Below are 19,077 nucleotides of genomic sequence, written 5' to 3' on the forward strand. Positions count from 1 at the left end.
CTCACCCCCCCCCCCCGATCCAAATCTAGCTCTTTTGCTCCCCCCATAATACTTCCGTAGTCAGCTGACTCCTGCTGACCCCGGCTTCCCCCGCCTTCCCGTTGACCACCCCACGTGTGGAAATCCCTCCTCCTCCTTGCGCTCCTCCATCCACCCCCCCTCCTGCCCCTCCCTAACGCGGGAAAAAGCCCACGCTTTCCTGAACCAGCCCCGCCCCCTGTGGCGCAGCTCATGTTGCGGCCTTATCCCAATTCCCCCATCCCCGGGTCTCACCTCCCTCCAGCACCGACGCCCACATTTCTCACCGTCTCCCCATCAAAAACTCTTCCCCCATCCCCATCCATCGTCCCACCCGTGAAACATTCTTTACCCATATTTACAACCCTGTATACAGTCAACATCTCCCCCACAACCACAGACCCTCAGTTCGAGTCCAATTTTTCCGTTTGGATAAAGGTCCAAGCCTCTTCTGGCGTTTCAAAATAGTGGTGTCGATCCTGATACGTGACCCACAGTCGCGCTGGCTGCAACATTCCGAATCTCACCCTCTTTTTATGCAGCACCCCCTTGGCCCGGTTGAAGCCAGCTCTCCTCTTTGCCACCTCCGCGCTCCAGCCCTGGTAGACTCGGATCACCGCATTCTCCCATCTACTGCTCCGCTCTTTCTTGGCCCATCTCAGGACACTCTCTCAGTCCGCGAAACGATGGAACCTCGCCACTATTGCCCTTGGCGGCTCGCCGGCCTTGGGTCTCCTCGCCAGGACCCGGTGAGCCCCTTCTAGCTCCAGGGGGCTCAGAGAGGCCTCCGCACCCATCAGCGAATGGAGCATCGTGCTCACATACGCCCCGGCATCGGCCCCCTCCACCCCTTCAGGGAGACCCAGAATCCGGAGATTCTTCCTCCTCGAGCTGTTCTCCAGGACCTCGAATCTCTCGGCCCACCTCTTGTGCAGCGCCTCGTGCGCCTCCATCTTCACCGCCAGGCCCAAGATCTCGTCCTCGTTCTCGTTGGTTTTGTCCCTCACCTCTCGGAGCTCTACCTCCTGGGCCTTCTGGGTCTCCTTCAGCCCCTCGATCGCCATCAGCATTGGCGCCAGCACCTCCTTTTTAAGCTCCTCCACGCAGCGCCTGAGAAACTCCTGCTGGTCCGGCCACCATGCTGCTCGATCTCCGCCCTCCACCACCTTGTTTTTTCCCCCTCGTTTCTGCCGCTGCTCCAAAACCTCTTTTTCCGCCGTTCCACCTCTGGTCCCCTCCATACACAATGGAAGGGGGACCTTGCTCTCACCTTCCCACACGGGAATCGGTCAAACAATTTCCGTTGGGGCTCCTCCGGAGAGCCCAAATGTCCGTTCAAGCGGGAGCTGCCGAAATGTGCGGCTTAGCTCCGCACCGCCGCAACTGGAAGTCCGAGGAACAAACTCTCCACCTACACGTACGATATTACATATCGTCCGGGGAAGCTCAACGAGTCACCAGATGCCCTGTCCTGCGGCACGTGCGCCAACGCGCAGAAAGACTGTCTGCGGGCAATCCACGATGACCTCTGCCACCCGGGGGTCACCCGGCTTGCCCATTTCATCAAGTCCCGCAACCTACCTTACTCCACCGAGGAGTTCAAGGCCATGACCAAGGCTTGCCAGATCTGTGCGGAGTGCAAACCGCACTCCGATCGACCAGACAAGGCTCGCCTGGTAAAGGCCTCTGGACCCTTTGAGCGACTAAGCGTGGACTTCAAAGGGCCCCTCCCGTCACCAACCGCAACAGTTATTTCCTCACTGTCATCGATGAATTCTCCCGCTTCCCATTCACTGTCCCCTGCCCGATATGAACTCGGCCTCCGTAATCTAGGCACTGCACAGCATCTTCACGCTGTTTGGTTTCCCCGCTTATATCCACAGCGACCGGGGTACATCGTTCATGAGCGATGAGCTGCTCAACAAGGGCATCGCCTCGAGCAGAACGACCAGCTATAACCCACGGGGAAACGGGCAGGTGGAGAGGGAGAACGCAACAGTTTGGAAGGCTGTTCTTCTAGCCCTACGGTCAAGAAGTCTCCCAATCGCCCGCGGGCAGGAGGTCCTACCCGATGCCCTACACTCCATTAGGTCGCTCCTCTGTAGGGCCACGAACGAGACCCCTCAAAACCGTTTGTTTGTCTTCCCTAGAAAGTCCACCTCTGGGGTCTCGCTTCCACGTTGGCTGATGACTCCAGGACCAGTTCTACTCCGGAGGCACGTGAGGAGCCATATGACAGATCCACTGGTCGAGAGGGTCCAACTATTACACGCAAACCCTCAATACGCCTACGTCGAGCACCCCGATGGCAGGCAGGACACCGTTTCCCTGCGAGACCTGGCACCCGCTGGCTCGCCCACCGACGCCCCCCCTTCCACCAATGCTCCTCTCCCCGCACCGGCTGTCGACTCCGACAGCGCTCCCCCATAGCGCCCCCCAGCCGGCGCCGCCACCAATCACCCTAGTCACCCCGGATACCCCCCCCTGCTCCAATGCGGGCAAAGGCTCAGACAACCGTGCTCCCGGATATACCACCACCGAGGACGACCGTAGCCCCCGCACCACCGCCGGAGCTGAGAAGGTCAACACGTATAATCAGACCACCCAAAAGACTGAACTTGTAATTCCACTTCACCCCCAACGGACTATGCGTTTTTTTAAACAGGTGAATGTGATGAATGATATCTGTATACATATGTACCTTTAATGCGTAGGCCCCTTTAAGACCGGGTTTGGAACCCTGGGGGACTCCGCCTCCGGCACCGCCCCCAGGAAGCTGTGTATAAGGTTACATTCAGTAGGCAGCGTGCAGTGAGCACACTTCTCGGCAGCTGTCTGGTTTTCTGGTTATTAAAGCCTTTGTATTATCAAACTCCTCTCCTGAGTCGTAATTGAGGGTATCTCACAAAGTACGGAGACTAAATTGCTTGACCATGCAAAAATAGCTAACCCCGAACAGCTAGCAGGCAACATAGATTACATAGATTACATTGAACATACAGTGCAGAAGGAGGCCATTTTGCCCATCGGGTCTGCACCGACCCACTTAAGCCTAAACTTGTACACTATCCCTCTAACCCAATAACCCCATCTAACCTTTTTGGTCACTAAGGGCAATTTAGCATGTCCAATCCACCTAATCAGCACATCTTTGGACTGTGGGAGGAAACCGGAGCACCCGGAGGAAACCCACGCACACACGGGGTGCAGACTCCGCACTGACAATGACCCAGCGGGGAATCAAACCTCGGAACCTGGAGCTGTGAAGCCATAGTGCTAACCACTGTGCTACCCACGGTTAGAACAGACGTTCTAACGGGCTATCTTGGAAAAGGGTATAAGAGTCAACACCAGAATACACAAGGCAGTGGCAACCTGGGATCAACAGTCACAGAAGGAATGACGGACCTGAGCGGGGCTCAGCGAACAGAGACCACCGCCGATCAAGTGCCTGGCCAAGCCTTGAAGGGGTAGTATCTTTTATGTTTTGAGTAGTGAGTCTTAAAGCAAGTAAGCAATTATGTGTAACTGTGTGTGTGTACGTATTAGCAATAAAGAGAGATTTACTTGCATATTTGACTCAGAATGATATTCTGTCAGATACCACGTTACCTCACTGAGGCAGAAACCAGTGAGGGCCAACAGGGGAGTCATGAGTCATGGGGTTTGTGGGAGGCAGTGACATAGTGGTATTGATACTTGATTAGTAATCCAGAGACCCAGTGTACACTGGGGTCCCAGGTTCCAATCCCGCCACTGCAGATGGTGAAATTTGAACAGAATAAAAATCTGGAATTAAAACTCTAGTGATGACCATGAAATCATTGTCAATTGTCATTATAACCCATCTGGTTCACCAATGTCCTTTAGGGAAGGAAATCTGCCATACTTTTCTGGTCTGGCCTATATATGACTCCAGACCCACAGCAATGTGGTTAACTCTTAATTGCTCCCTCAAGGGAAATTAGGGATGGGCAATAAATGCTGGCACAGCCTGCGACACCCATGTTCCATGAACAAATTTTTAAAAAAAGGTTTGAATCCTTCCAACGTTTCCTACGTTATTCTGATAAGTAAATTGGAGCCATCTGACTTTAACTCAGAGTTCTGGAGGGTGCCAAATACAGGAGGTATGACCATCTGGAGAACAGAAGTTCTGGGCCTATATCTGTCAGCTCCTGTTGAGTGAGGCTCTTTGCTGATGGTGAAAGAAAGTTACTCCATAATCTATATGGGTTGTTCTCCTCTCTCCCCTCCTTCGGTCAATGCTGAAGCAAATTGTTTGCATATGCTCGTCCTGATAGGGCAGCACGGTGGCGCAGTAGTTAGCACTGCTGCTTCACGGCGCCGAGATCCCAGGTTCGATCCCGGACCTGGGTCACTGTCCGTGTGGAGTTTGCATGCTCTCCCTGTGTTTGCATGGGTTTCGCCCCCACAACCCAAAAGATGTGCAGGTTAGATGGATTGGCCACACTAAATGGCCCCTTAATTGGAAAAATGAATTGGGTACTCTAAATTTATGAAAAAATACTAGTCCTGATGGGTATCCATCTCAAACCCATTATTAATTTTCCCCCCTGTTTTCAGATACTAATGTGTATTTTCAGCATTTGATGGTTTTATTTCATATTCTCGTATTTGGAGTTTTCTTTCCAGGTAAATTGAGATGTTCTGCCAATTCTCTTTCAAAATACACAACATATTTACATCTATATTGCTTATCAAAGTTGCTAGGTAGCTCAAAATCTATCAGCCAACGGACAACACAATGCGTACAAGTTTCTGGCCGAATGCAGAAGTTAAAATACTTTGTGTTTCGAAGATTACAGAGACCACCTTGATTTTCTTTGGTTACGTTTCTTTGACAGACAGGAAAAACAAAGTAGGCAAAGGCATAACCTGCAGGAAAAGCATTATAGTTCCTCTGGGTTCATGCATGCTTAACATTAAAGAGTGAATGAGAACCTGTGGGGGTGAAATTGTTTTTTTGGTAATAACGTAAAACGTCTGACAGGAAAGCTGGCAGGATGTGGGGTGATCTGGCTGCTGATCCGGTTGCCCATTCGCTGTTGATCATTTCATATTGCCACCAAAGTGGAAACTCACCTTACTGTCATTTTAATTTACAGTGAACTCCTGCTGACCTTTGTGGAAAAGAAAATTGGGCGGGGTGCAAAGCAGGCTGCAGATTTGCTATCACTTGTTTTGCGTTATCGCCCAAGAACAATTTCAACCCTTTGATGTTTTCTAACCTGGAATCACCGAGCATAGGATGTTTAGGGCTTTACCTACTTTTATGTACAGAGGTTCTACAACATTTTGTATCAGAAGAGAGGTTTCTTCATTCCAAACCGGATTGAGGTTCTTTTGAATTGTTTTACTTCTGTAAACTTCTTTCCCAGCTATTTTGAACTTCACATATGGATCACTTGTTCCTGAAATGGTGTTGGAGAAAATTAAACATAGAAATATTACTTTGCTATTTGAAGATTAACAGTCACAATTGATTCAGTGTAAATATCATTTCAATGTTGTTTTGTACAATCAATATTAGAAGTTTTATTTTTCACAGGATTTTTTACTTTTCTTACAAGATATAGGGCTTGGTTCTCTGGCCTCCCAGCTGCGTGTTTCTCCGCAGCGGGAGATGTGCGCCGTTTGCTGGTGGCAGGATTCACTGCTCCCGCCGCTGTTGATGGGAATTCTCATTGAAGATACTCTTGCTGCCAGAAAACCCACAGGCAGGGATGCTCTGCCGGCAGGACCAGAGAATTCCGCCGCCAGTGAATGGCTGGAGAATTCCGGCCATACTTTTACCGATTTGGCAGAAATAATCTCAATCATGCCCAGTTAAAGAAATCAAACTTTCACGGAATAACTCAGCATCTTCAGAAATATTATGTTTTTAACAATTTTTGTATATATTAATCAAGTGCTACAATGATCACAATCATCGCAAACATTCTTTCAGAGTTTTTTGAGAATTATTATTTTGTGAGCAGTTTGCGATGATTCCTTCAAACACTACTTTTGCAACACTCTTGAGCACCACAAATGATGGCACTGCCTTATCTGGGCTGTAGATAACAGGTCAAACTGCATCTGCAGCTTTTTACTACTTGCCAGGAGCTCTGGGGTAGGGCCACTTGAATACCTGCGTTCGACTTCCAAAATGTCATCCCTCAACCTTTGGCATTCCTTTCTAGCATCCCTATCTATATGTGCTTTGTACAAAATTATCTCCCCCCTAACCACTGCTTTCAGGGCCTCTCATAGGACAGAGTGTGAAACTGACCCATTCCTATTGAACCCCACGTACTGGTCTATACCTCGCGATATCCCTCCACAGAACCCCATGTCTGCTAATAATTCCTCATCCAACCTCCATGCCGGGCGCTGTGCTGAACCTGCCACTAATACCAAGTCCACTAAACGTGGAGTATGTTCTGAGTTGACAATTGCCGAGCACTCAGATTTCCTCACCCTAGGAAGAATAGACCTTCCCATCAGGAATAAAACTACCCTGGAGTATATTTTCTGGGGAAAAAAACAAAAATTCCTTGCCCCCAGGTGCATAAACCGACATGGATCTGCTGCCCCCCCCGCCACCCATATCCTCCATAAATGCCAACGCCTGAGCCATCACCTGAGGCCTATTGCTTTGGCGTCCACCAGTCAAGTTTTGGGTTCAAAACACAATTCGAATCTCCCCCAAAAATCAACTGATGCAAATCCAAATCCAGTATTGCAGCCAACAATCTCCTCATAAATGTTACATCACCCCATTTTGGCGCACATACATTGACCAGCAACATGCACCACCTTCCAGTGACCCAATGACTTTTCTTTCATTCATGGGCGTCGCTGATTGGGCCAGCATTTATTAAGAGTTGATCTAGACTCACATGTAGACCAGACGAGGTAAGGATGACAAATTTCCTTTCCAGATGGACATTAGTGAACCAGATGTTTTTTTATGGCAATCGACAATGGTTTCATAGTCAGCTTTAGATTTTGTTTCCATATTTTTTGAAGTGAATTCAAATTTCACAGTCTGCCATTGTGGGATTCGAACCCGGGTTCCCAGAGCATGACTCTGGGTCTCTGTGTTACTTGTCCAGCAACAATACCAATACGCTACTGCCACCCCTTAATCATTCATCTTTTTACTTTTTAATTCAACTTCAGCACCATTTTTACAGTTGTTGTGATCTATCTCCCAAGGGTTAGACTTAAGTGATGTGAAGAGAGCCCTGATCCAGCCATTCAGATAGATAGCTTGCTTAAGACTGGGAAGGTAAACTTGATAGTAAATTTCAGAGAAAAGTGGGAGTCAAACAGGAATCCCCCAGCTGAGATTTTAACAATGTGGCTTTTTAATTAGTATACTATTCTCAAAAGTGATCAACACTTGTTTAAAGAACTTCATAGAATCATAGATTTCCTCCAGTGCAGAAGGAGGCCATTCAGCCCATTGCGTCTGCACCTACCTTCCGAAAGAGCACCCCAACTAGGCCCACTTCTCTGCCCTAACCCAACCCATCTAATCCTTGGACACTAAGGGGCAATTTAGCATGGCCAATCCACCTACCCTGCACATCTTTAGACTTTGGGAGGAAACTGGAGCACCCAGAGGAAACCCACGCAGACACAGGGAGAACGTGCAAACTCCTCGCAGACAGACACCCGAGGCTGGAATTGAACCCGGGTCCCCAGCTTGTGTTAGTTCAAACCATGGCTGATGGAAAATTGAAATCCTTGGAAATAAATCCTACTTGGGACTGCCATATTGAACTACAAAAACGTTCCCTTTATACTAAACTCAGTAATATCATGAAACGTACATAGAAAGTAAAAGCAGGAGGAGGCCATTTGGCCTTTTGTGCCTGTTCCGTCACTCAATAGGATCATGGCTGATCATCAAGTTCAATACCTTGATCCAACTTTCCACCCCATGTGCCTTGATCCCTTTAGCCTTGATATCTAATTCCTTCTCGAAATTACACCACAATTTTAGCCTCAACTACTTTTTCTGTCGTGAATTCCACAGATTTACCACTCTCCAGGTGAAGAATTTTCTCCTCACCCCAGTCCTAAAAGGTTTACACTTTATCCTCCCATATCCCTCGATTCCTTTAGCCCAAAGAGCTATCAGAAATTCCTTCTTGAAATTACACAATGTTTTGGCCTCAACTACTTTATTTGTTAGTGAATTCCACAGATTCACCACTCCCACAATGAAGAAATTTCTCCTCACCTCAGTCCTAAAAAATTTACCCTTTATCCTCAAACCATGACCCCTAGTTCTGGACTCCCCACCATCAGGAACTTCTTTTGGAATCTACCTATCTCATCGTATTAGAATTTTATAAGTTTCTATGAGATCCCCTCTCACTCTTCTAAACTCCAGTGAATATAATCCTAATCGATTTAGTCTCTCCTTATACGACAGTCCTGCCACCCCAGGAATCAGCCTGGTAAACCTTAGCTGCACTCCTGCCATTGCAAGAACATCCTTCCTCAGATAAGAACACCAAAACTACACACAATACTCCAGGTGTGGCCTCACCAATGCCCTACATAATTGCAGTAAAACATCCCTATCCCTATACTCAAATCTCCTCTCTATGAAGGCCAGCATACCATTTGCCTTCTTTATTGTCTGCTGTACCTGTGCCCTTACTTTCAGCAATTGATATGTGACGTCACCAAGGTCTCGCTGAGTATCCACCTCTCTCAATTTACACCCAATCAAATAATAATCTCCCTCCAGGTTTTGCTACCGAAGCGGATAACCTCACATTTCCCCACATTATACTGCCATGCATATGCCCACTCACTCAGCCTGTCCAAATCTCACGGAAGCATCCCTGTATCCTCCTTACAGCTCACCCTCACCCAACTTTGTATCATCTGCAAATCTGGAGAAAATACATTTAGTTCCCTCATCCAAACCATTTATGTATAATGTGAAAAATTGGGATCCTAGCACAGATCCCCTCAGTGTCCCACTAATCACTGCCTGCCAATCGGAAAAAGACCATTTCTTCATGATTTTCATGAATCTATTCCTTTAATACAGAATATAAAAGCTACTTGCTGAGCATTGTGCTACATATGTATCAAAGCAAAATATATATATATGTGTAGCACCATTATATAGTAACTATCAAATAGGATTGCAATATGTACTTGATAAAAAGAGAAATATACAAGACTATGGGAAAGAAGCAGGCGATTGGGACTAATTAAATAGTTCTTTCAGAACACTGGCAAAAGCATGAATCAAATTACCTCCTTGTGTGCTATCTGATTTAATAAAGAACAAATGATCAGTGAATCTTGCGTTATTAGTGGATAAGAGTAGAGTGGATAAGACTGATAAGAGTAGTGTATGATTGCCCCTGTTGAGCAACATGGCCCAAGAGAAGTCCCTGTGGTGGCACCTGTGTGGTACCTGCAGCAAGGGAACTTTAAATTTCCAATGAATAGAAATCCACTGCCTGGACCCCTCTCTCGGTACTTCCAACACTGATTAGCATTTACCCTGCCATTGGTGCCATAGGCTGGATGTCCGTAAAGTTCCAGAGCATGAGGTAAGGCCGCAGTTTAAGTTGAAGGTCAGTGACATATGCCTCAGCATCACTGCAGAATGGAAAAGTTGCAGTGGAATTTGAACTCACAACATCTCCTTTTAGAGACAAGAGTACTACCAACTGTGTCACCTAATAGTTAAAAAGAGCATCTGTCTAAAAACTAGGGACGGGATTCTGCGGGAATCGGCGGGGCGGGCAACTCCGGCACGAAGGAGTAGTGTGAACCACTCCGGCGTCGGGCCGCGCCGAAGGTGCGGAATCCTCCGCACCTTTAATGGCTAAGCCGGCGCCGGAGTGGTTTGCGCCGCACCGGCCGGCGGGGAAGAGGCTTGGTGCCACGCCAACCGGCGCCGAAGGGCTTCTGTCGGCCAGCGCGAGTTGGCGCATGCGCAGGAGTACCAGCTTGTGCTGGTGTCATCCCAGAGCATGCACAGGGGGGGTTCATCTCCGCATCGGCCATCGCGGAGGACCACAGCAGCCGACGCAGAGGAATAGAGTGCCCTCACGGCACAGGCCCGCCCGCGGATTGGTGGGCCCCGATTGCGGGCCAGACCACCGTGGGGGCACCTCCCGGGGCCAGAGACCCCCGCACCCCCCCCCCGAGGACCCCGGAGGCCGCCCGCGCAGCCAGGTCCCGCCGGTAAGTACCTTTGTAATTTACGCCAGCGGGACTGGCCTAAAACGGGTGACCACTCGGCCCATCGCAGGCTGGAGAATCGCCGAGGGGGGCGCTGTCAGCGGCCGCCGACCGTGCGCCACGATTACCGCCCCCGCCAAATCCCCGGCGCCAGAAAATTGGTTAGCCGGCGGGGGTGGGATTCACGCCGACCCCGGCGATTCTCCGAGCCGGCGAGGGGTCGGAGAATCCCGCCCTTGAAATTCAATGTCAAAGTATAATTTAGCAGCTGATGGGAGGAAAGTTGTCTAAGAATCAATATATATCCAAGTTCAGCTCTCTTTTAATCTAATTTGCCTGAAGCTCTCTTGGAAGCCATTCCATTTCCTTGTTAATTTATTGCTGCTTCCAACTGCCATTTGTGACGTTTTATGAAAAAGAGTCAGAATGTCCTACTGGGAAGATCTGCAGAACTTTAAGTGCTTCAGTAATAAATCTAGTCTCATTTTGTTCAGTGAAGAGGATCATTATTTGTTTATGACGCATGCAAATTCAATTCAGCAGAGCAGTTATCCACCCGAGGTTCACCACTGAAATACAAATTACATTTGCATGGTGTAGTCCATTTCTTATGATTAATAAGAATATTATCAAAAAGGTAACGCCACTATGCATATCACTACATTGACAAGAGAACAGGGGACTAGACACAAGTTGTCATGATATTCAAACACACACATCATGATAGACACACCAACAGACAAATCAGCACACACAACACGACAACCAATCACAGACAAGGACAGAGACAGTATAAGAGAAGAAACACGACACCTGGTGGGGAGTCCATCTAGAGACCAGGACAAGGACAGGACCTGATTAACAACACACTCACGGAGTCACCACGTGCAGAGTATCAAGACAGAGCTGTAAATAGCATGTTAGAATAAAACAGCGTTGTACCAAATGCCGCCGTGTTGGCTCATCTGTACATCAGAACACCCAACACCACATGGTACCAAGTGAGTAGACCGATACCTGCCGGCAAAGCTGCCATCCTGAGCCATGGACATCACCAACAAACCGCAGCCGTTGCAAATCGCTGGGAACCTGGGCACCAATTGGAAGCTCTTCAAGCAGCGATTTGAACTGTACATGCGAGCCAACGAAAAACAGAGTGACTCAGACGAAACAAAGATTGTGATGCTCCTCACTACCGCAGGTCAGCACGCCATCGATGTATACAACTCATTGGTGTTCGCGTAAGGCGAGAACCAATCCAAGTATGACACGGTCCTCCTCAAGCTCGACCAGCACTTCAACGTTGAGGTAAATGAAAGCTTTGAAAGGTATATCTTTCAGCAATGCCTGCAAGGTAAGGATGAGCTCTTTCAACCCTTTCTAACGCACCTCCGCATACTCGCGCAGTCCTGCGGTTACAGCACCACCTCAGAGTCCATGATCCGGGACCAGATCGATTTTGGCGTTGCCTCCAGTGGCCTACGCCAGCAGCTTCTTAAAATTAAAGGCCTGACCTTAGCATCTGCGGTGGAAGCCTGTGTCCTCCATGAAAATGCGACCAGCCGCTTTGCCCAATTTCAGGCGACCGAATCGGCACGGAGGGGGTCCCTAGCGATCGAATCGGCAAGCCAGGCCACCCACGAGGCCGAACGCATCCAGGCAATCGAGTATCTCCCAGCCCGCGGCCCGGACGAGGGCGGCCGTTTCGCGCGCTTTTCGAGGTCTCCCACGCTTGTGCGCGCCAAAACCAGCGGCAACATCGAGGGACGCACAGCGCAGGCGCGCCCGATGCAAGACCGAACTGCGCATGCGCAGTGGCGTAACGAACGCCGTGACGTCATGACGTGCGGCAACTGTGGAGCTGCACATTTAAAAGGGCAATGTCCTGCAAAAAAACGACAATGCCTACGCTGTGGCAAGATGGGCCACTACGGTGCCTACTGTCGAGCGGTTCAACCGATGGATCCCACACATCTCCGACAACCTCGCAGACACGTCAGGACCGTCCAGCGCGCACATCAGGACATCCAGCCCAATGACACAGATGACCAAGATGCCTTCCGGGTTGCAGTCATTGATGTGAACAGGGTCAACACCATCAATCCGGCTGATGAATGGTGTGCCACCCTGACGGTCAACCGATCGCAGATCACTTTCCGCCTGGACACTGGCGCATCCGCCAACCTCATAGCATATTCAGCATTCCATGCCCTGAAGGTCAAACCACCTATCCAGCCATCCCGGTGCAAGATGGTCAACTAGAACGGGAACGTTATCCCGGCCATGGGATCTTGCCAGCTCCAGGTGACACACAAAACGCACACGGCCACACTCTCGTTTGAAATAGTTGGCTCATCGAAGGATTCCTTGCTGGGCGCACAGGCATGTAAGGCTCTCCACCTTGTACAGCGAATTATGTCTCTCTCTCCAGACGACACATCTGACTTCCCGGATGCTGAGTTCAATGAAAATCTCCAATCGCTCTTCGCCCACAACCAGGAGGCATTTGAAGGCATGGGAACACTGCCATACACATACAAAATTCGCCTCAAACCGGACGCCATCCCGATCGTTCACGCACCTCGCAGGGTTCCTGCGCCACTTAAAGACCGCCTCAAGTTGCAGCTGCAGGATCTCCAGGACCAAGGGGTCCTATCCAGGGTCACGGAGCCCACGCCATGGGTCAGCTCCATGGTGTGTGTCAAGAAGCCCTCTGGCGAGCTCCGCATCTGTATAGACCCTAAAGACCTAAATAATAACATTATGCGGGAACATTATCCCATACCTAAACTGGAGGAAATCACCAGTGAAATGGCCCAAGCCAAAATATTCACCAAACTGGATGCTTCCAAAGAATTTTGGCAGATCCAACTGGACACGTCCAGACGAAAGCTATGCACCTTTAACACCCCTTTCGGCAGATTCTGCTACAACCGGATGCCATTTGGCATCATCTCGGCATCCGAGGTCTTCCACAGAGTCATGGAGCAGATGATGGAAGACATCGAAGGGGTGCGTGTATATGTGGACGATGTCATCATCTGGTCCACCACACCGCAGGAGCACATACATCGTCTTCAACGCGTTTTTGCCCGCATACGGGAAAATGGCCTGCGCCTCAACCGAGCCAAGTGTGCCTTTGGCCAGACCGAATTGAAGTTCCTGGGGGACCACATCTCCCGATCAGGGGTCCGTCCCGATGCGGACAAGGTAAGCGCCATCACAGCCATGCCGCGGCCGGCCGACGAGAAAGCTGTACTACGATTCCTGGGCATGGTCAACTTCCTCGGGAAATTCATTCCCAACCTTGCTTCCCACACAACGGCTCTGCGCCATCTCGTAAAAAAATCTACAGAGTTCCAGTGGCAACCTACACACCATCTGGAATGGGAGAAGCTCAAACACAAACTTGCCACGGCACCAGTGTTGGCGTTCTTCGACACGTCTCGTCCCACCAAAATCTCAACTGATGCCAGCCAATCCGGTATTGGAGCAGTGCTCCTGCACGTCGTCATGGGCCCCGGTTGCCTATGCATCACGGGCCATGACCCCCACAGAACAGCGCTACGTGCAAATTGAAAAAGAATGCCTGGGCTTGATAACTGGTTTGGACAAGTTCCACGATTTTGTATATGGTCTTCCACGATTCACGGTCGAAACTGACCACCGCCCCCTGGTCAACATAATAAACAAGGACCTGAACGACATGACCCCTCGCCTCCAGCGCATCCTACTTAAACTCAGGAGGTATGATTTCCAACTGATCTACACTCCAGGGAAGGACCTCATCGTGGCGGATACCCTATCCCGAGCAGTGAGTACACCACCAGATGCGGAGGGGTTCGTATGTCAAGTTGAGGCACAAGTGGCCTTGACAGCGGCAAATCTGCCGGCTAACGACCCCAGTTTAGCCCGCATACGCACAGAGACAGCGGCCGACTCCCTTCTACAGCGAGTGATGCGCCACATGACGGAAGGTTGGCTCAAAGGGCAGTGCCCGCAGTTCTATAATGTGCGAGATGACCTAACCACCATTGATGGGATCCTTCTGAAGCTAGACAGGATCGTCATTCCGCACAGCATGCGCCAGATGGTTCTCAATCAAATACACAAAGGCCACTTGGGGGTCGAGAAGTGAAGACGGAGGGCCCGAGAGGTGGTATATTGGCCGGGCATCAGTGACGATATTGCCAACATGGTGCTCAACTGCACAACCTGCCAGAGGTTTCAGCCGGCGCAACCTCCTGAGACGCTTCTGCCCCATGAGCTGGTGACGTCCCCCTGGGCGAAGGTAGGTGTCGACCTATTTCACGCGCTTGGCATGGACTATGTTATCATCATAGGCTACTTCTCCAATTACCCAGAAGTCATACGCCTACACGATCTGACGTCGTCTGCGGTCATCAGGGCCTGCAAAGACACCTTTGCTCACCACGGCATTCCGATGACTGTCATGTCGGACAATGGGCCCTGTTTTGCCAGCCATGAATGGTCGTCCTTTGCCGCCTCATATGGCTTCACACACGTAACGTCCAGCCCTCTGCATCCCCAGTCCAATGGAAAGGCGGAGAAGGGCGTTCACATTGCCAAGCGGCTCCTCTGCAAGGCTGCTGCTGCCGGATCGGACTTTCACCTCGCCCTGCTGGCCTCTCGATCGGCCCCGCTAGCCACGGGTCTCTCGCCAGCACAGCTGCTGATGGGTCGCACCCTCAGAACAACTGTGCCTTCCATCCTGGCACCAACAACGGACCATGTACGGTACTGCACAAGATGCAACTGCAGCGTGATCGCCAGAAGAGCTTGTACGATACAAGGGCAACTGATCTTCCCCCCCTGGCCTCTGGGGATAAGGTCCGCATTCATCTATCAAATGGTGGCTGGTCAGCACCTGCCGAAGTTCTCCGATGCGTAGCTCCCCGCTCGTTCCTAGTACGCATGCCGGATGGATCCGTGCGTAGGCGCAATCGGTGAGCCCTTCGCCGCCTTCCACGCTCGCAACGGAACCGTACACACACGCCGGGTCCTCCACTGGTTCCTGAGAGTGACTTTGTGGAGCTGCCACAGACCATGCCCCTTCCATCGCCACCTGTGGCCAGGCTCGCACCTCAGCCGGTGGTTCTCGACCCACCCTTGAGGCGGTCAACCCGAATTCGTCGCACACCTACTAGATTGGACTTATGAGACTGTTCACACGTTAAAGTTTAGAAACTATTGTATTGTAACATGTTACTGTTTTATCATTCCAGATCTCGTTTGACCGCACCACACTTCAAAGTTTTTTCTTCTTGTTTTGTTATGGTACAACCTCGTTAGCATGACACACCCGACATCGCCCCATGTATATAGTCACGCCACATGTACATGCTGTAAATATCACGCACACACACGTTTAGCTGCACTCAGGACACATTCATATTTATAACCACGTAGGCACATAATCTTGTAAAAAAGGGGGGATGTCATAAGAACTAGGAGCAGGAGTAGGCCATCTGGCCCCTCAAGCCTGCTCCACCATTCAATGAGATCATGGCTGATCTTTTGTGGACTCAGCTCCACTTTCCGGCCCGAACACCATAACCCTTAATCCCTTCATTCTTCAAAAAACTATCTATCTTTATCTTAAAAACATTTAATGAATGAGCCTCTACTGCTTCACTGGGCAAGGAATTCCATAGATTCACAACCCTTTGGGTGAAGAAGTTGCTCCTAAACTCAGTCCTAAATCTACTTCCCCTTATTTTGAGGCTATGCCCCCTAGTTCTGCTTTCACCCGCCAGTGGAAACAACCTGCCCGCATCTATCCTATCTATTCCCTTCATAATCTTATATGTTTCTATAAGATCCCCCCTCATCCTTCTAAATTCCAACAAGTACAGTCCCAGTCTACTCAACCTCTCCTCGTAATCCAACCCCTTCAGCTCTGGGATTAACCTAGTGAATCTCCTCTGCACACCCTCCAGTGCCAGTACGTCCTTTCTCAAGTAAGGAGACCAAAACTGAACACAATACTCCAGGTGTGGCCTCACTAACACCTTATACAATTGCAGCAGAACCTCCCTAGTCTTAAACTCCATCCCTCTAGCAATGAAGGACAACATTCGATTTGCCTTCTTAATCACCTGTTGCACCTGAAAACCAACTTTTTGCGACTCATGCACTAGCACACCCAGGTCTCTCTGCACAGCAGCATGTTTTAATATTTTATCATTTAAATAATAATCCCTTTTGCTGTTATTCCTACCAAAATGGATAACCTCACATTTGTCAACATTGTATTCCATCTGCCAGACCCTAGCCCATTCACTTAGCCTATCCAAATCCCTGTGCAGACTTCCAGTATCCTCTGCACTTTTTGCTTTACCACTTATCTTAGTGTCGTCTGCAAACTTGGACACATTGCCCTTGGTCCCCAACTCCAAATCATCTATGTAAATTGTGAACAGTTGTGGGCCCAACACTGATCCCTGAGGGACACCACTGGCTACTGATTGCCAACCAGAGAAACACCCATTAATCCCCACTCTTTGCTTTCTATTAATTAACCAATCCTCTATCCATGCTACTACTTTCCCCTTAATGCCATGCATCTTTATCTTATGCAACAACCTTTTGTGTGGCACCTTGTCAAAGACTTTCTGGAAATCCAGATATACCACATCCATTGGCTCCCCGTTATCTACTGCACTGTTAATGTCCTCAAAAAATTCCACTAAATTAGTTAGGCACGACCTGCCCTTTATGAACCCATGCTGCGTCTGTCCAATGGGACAATTTCCATCCAGATGCCTCGCTATTTCTTCCTTGATGATAGATTCCAGCATCTTCCCGACTACCGAAGTTAAGCTCACTGGCCTATAATTACCCGCTTTCTGCCTACCTCCTTTTTTAAACAGTGGTGTCACGTTTGCTCATTTCCAATTCGCCGAGACCACCCCAGAGTCTAGTGAATTTTGGTAAATTATCACTAGTGCATTTGCAATTTCCCTAGCCATCTCTTTTAGCACTCTGGGATGCATTCCATCAGGTCCAGGAGACTTGTCTACCTTTAGCCCCATTAGCTTGACCATCACTACCTCCTTGGTGATAACAATCCTCTCAAGGTCCTCACCTGTCATAGCCTCATTTCCATCAGTCACTGGCATGTTATTTGTGTCTTCCACTGTGAAGACCGACCCAAAAAACCTGTTCAGTTCCTCAGCCATTTCCTCATCTCCAATTACTAAATCACCCTTATAGCTTTTTTAGTAGCTTTCTGTTGCCCCCTAAAGATTTCCCAGTCCTCTAGTCTCCCACTGATCTTTGCTACTTTGTATGTTTTTTCCTTCAATTTGATACTCTCCCTTATTTCCTTAGATATCCACGGTCGATTTTCCCTCTTTTTACCGTCCTTCCTTTTTGTTGGTATAAACCTTTGCTGAGCACTGTGAAAAATCACTTTCTACATGCATCTGTCATTTCTTTGTTTATTGCCTGCCCCACCATAATGTTACTATTTGGTGGCCTATAGATTACTCCTATCAGTGACTTTTCCGCCTTACAATTCCTGATTTCCACCCAAATGGATTCAACCTTATCCTCCATAGCACCGATGTCATCCCTTACTGTTGCCCGGATGTCATCCTTAAATAACAGAGCTACACCACCTCCCTTACCATCCACTCTGTCCTTCCGAAAGGTTTGATACCCTTGGATATTTAACTCCCAGTCGTGACCATCCTTTAACCATGTTTCAGTAATGGCCACTAAATCATAGTCATTCACGATGATTTGGCCATCAACTCATTTACCTTATTCCAAATACTACGAGCATTCAGGTAAAGTACACTTATGTTGGCTTTTTTACCTCTGTTCTGAATCTTAACACCTCGATCAGTAACCTCTCCTAAGTTATATTTCCTCTTAACCTTTCTCCTAATTTTCCTTGTCGTCGAACCCATATCTTCCTGTAACAACCTGCCACGTCGCTTACCATTAATGTTTTCACTTCCCGTTTTATTTCTTTTAGTATTCCTGGTCCTATTCACTGAGCTCCCCTCAGTCACTGTACCTTGTACTGTCGCCCTTTTTGATTTTTGACTATGGATTCTCTGCCTTACACTTTCCCCCTTACTGCCTTTTATTTCTGTCCCTGTTTTACTACCTTCCAACTTCCTGCATCGGTTCCCATCCCCCTGCCACATTAGTTTAAACTCTCCCCAACAGCTCTAGCAAACACCCCCCCTAGGACATCGGTTCCAGTCCTGCCCAGGTGCAGACCGTCCGGTTTGTACTGGTCCCACCTCCCCAGAACCGGTTCCAATGTCCCAGGAATTTGAATCCCTCCCTCTTGCACCATCTCTCGAGCCACGTATTCATCCTCTCTATCCTGACATTCCTACTCTGACTAGCTCGTGGCACTGGTAGCAATCCTGAGATTACTGCCTTTGAGGTCCTACTTTTTAGTTTAACCCCTAGATCCCTAATTTCAGCTTGTAGGACCTCATCCCGTTTTTTACCTATATCGTTGGTGCCTATGTGCACCACGACAGCTGGCTGTTCACCCCCCCCCCCCCCCCAAGAATGTCCTGCAGCCGCTCCGAGACATCCTTGACCCTTGCACCAGGGAGGCAACATACCATCCTGGAGTCTCGATTGCGTCCGCAGAACCGCCTGTCTATTCCCCTTACAATTGAGTCCCCTATCACTATAGCCCTGCCATTCTTCTTCCTGCCCAGCTGCGCAGCAGAGCCAGCCATGGTGCCATGAACCTGGCTGCTGCTGGCTTCCCCTGGTGAGCCATCTCCCTCAACAGTAGCCAAAGCGGTATATCTGTTTTGCAGGGAGATG

General features: G+C 49.2%; 1 protein-coding gene across 5 annotated transcripts in view; it reads right to left on the reverse strand.

Annotated features, from left to right (window-relative positions):
• Positions 1-19,077, reverse strand: part of mctp1a (multiple C2 domains, transmembrane 1a) — a 1,185,582-nt gene that overhangs the window by 718,342 nt on the left and 448,163 nt on the right. For all 5 annotated transcript variants that reach the window (XM_072516301.1, XM_072516303.1, XM_072516302.1 and 2 more), the window contains one exon: positions 5,311-5,453. In XM_072516301.1, coding sequence (XP_072372402.1) covers positions 5,311-5,453 — 143 coding nt within the window. The remainder of the gene's footprint in view (positions 1-5,310; positions 5,454-19,077) is intronic.

The sequence above is a fragment of the Scyliorhinus torazame genome, chromosome 9, assembly GCF_047496885.1.
Source record: "Scyliorhinus torazame isolate Kashiwa2021f chromosome 9, sScyTor2.1, whole genome shotgun sequence".
Classification (NCBI taxonomy): domain Eukaryota; kingdom Metazoa; phylum Chordata; class Chondrichthyes; order Carcharhiniformes; family Scyliorhinidae; genus Scyliorhinus; species Scyliorhinus torazame.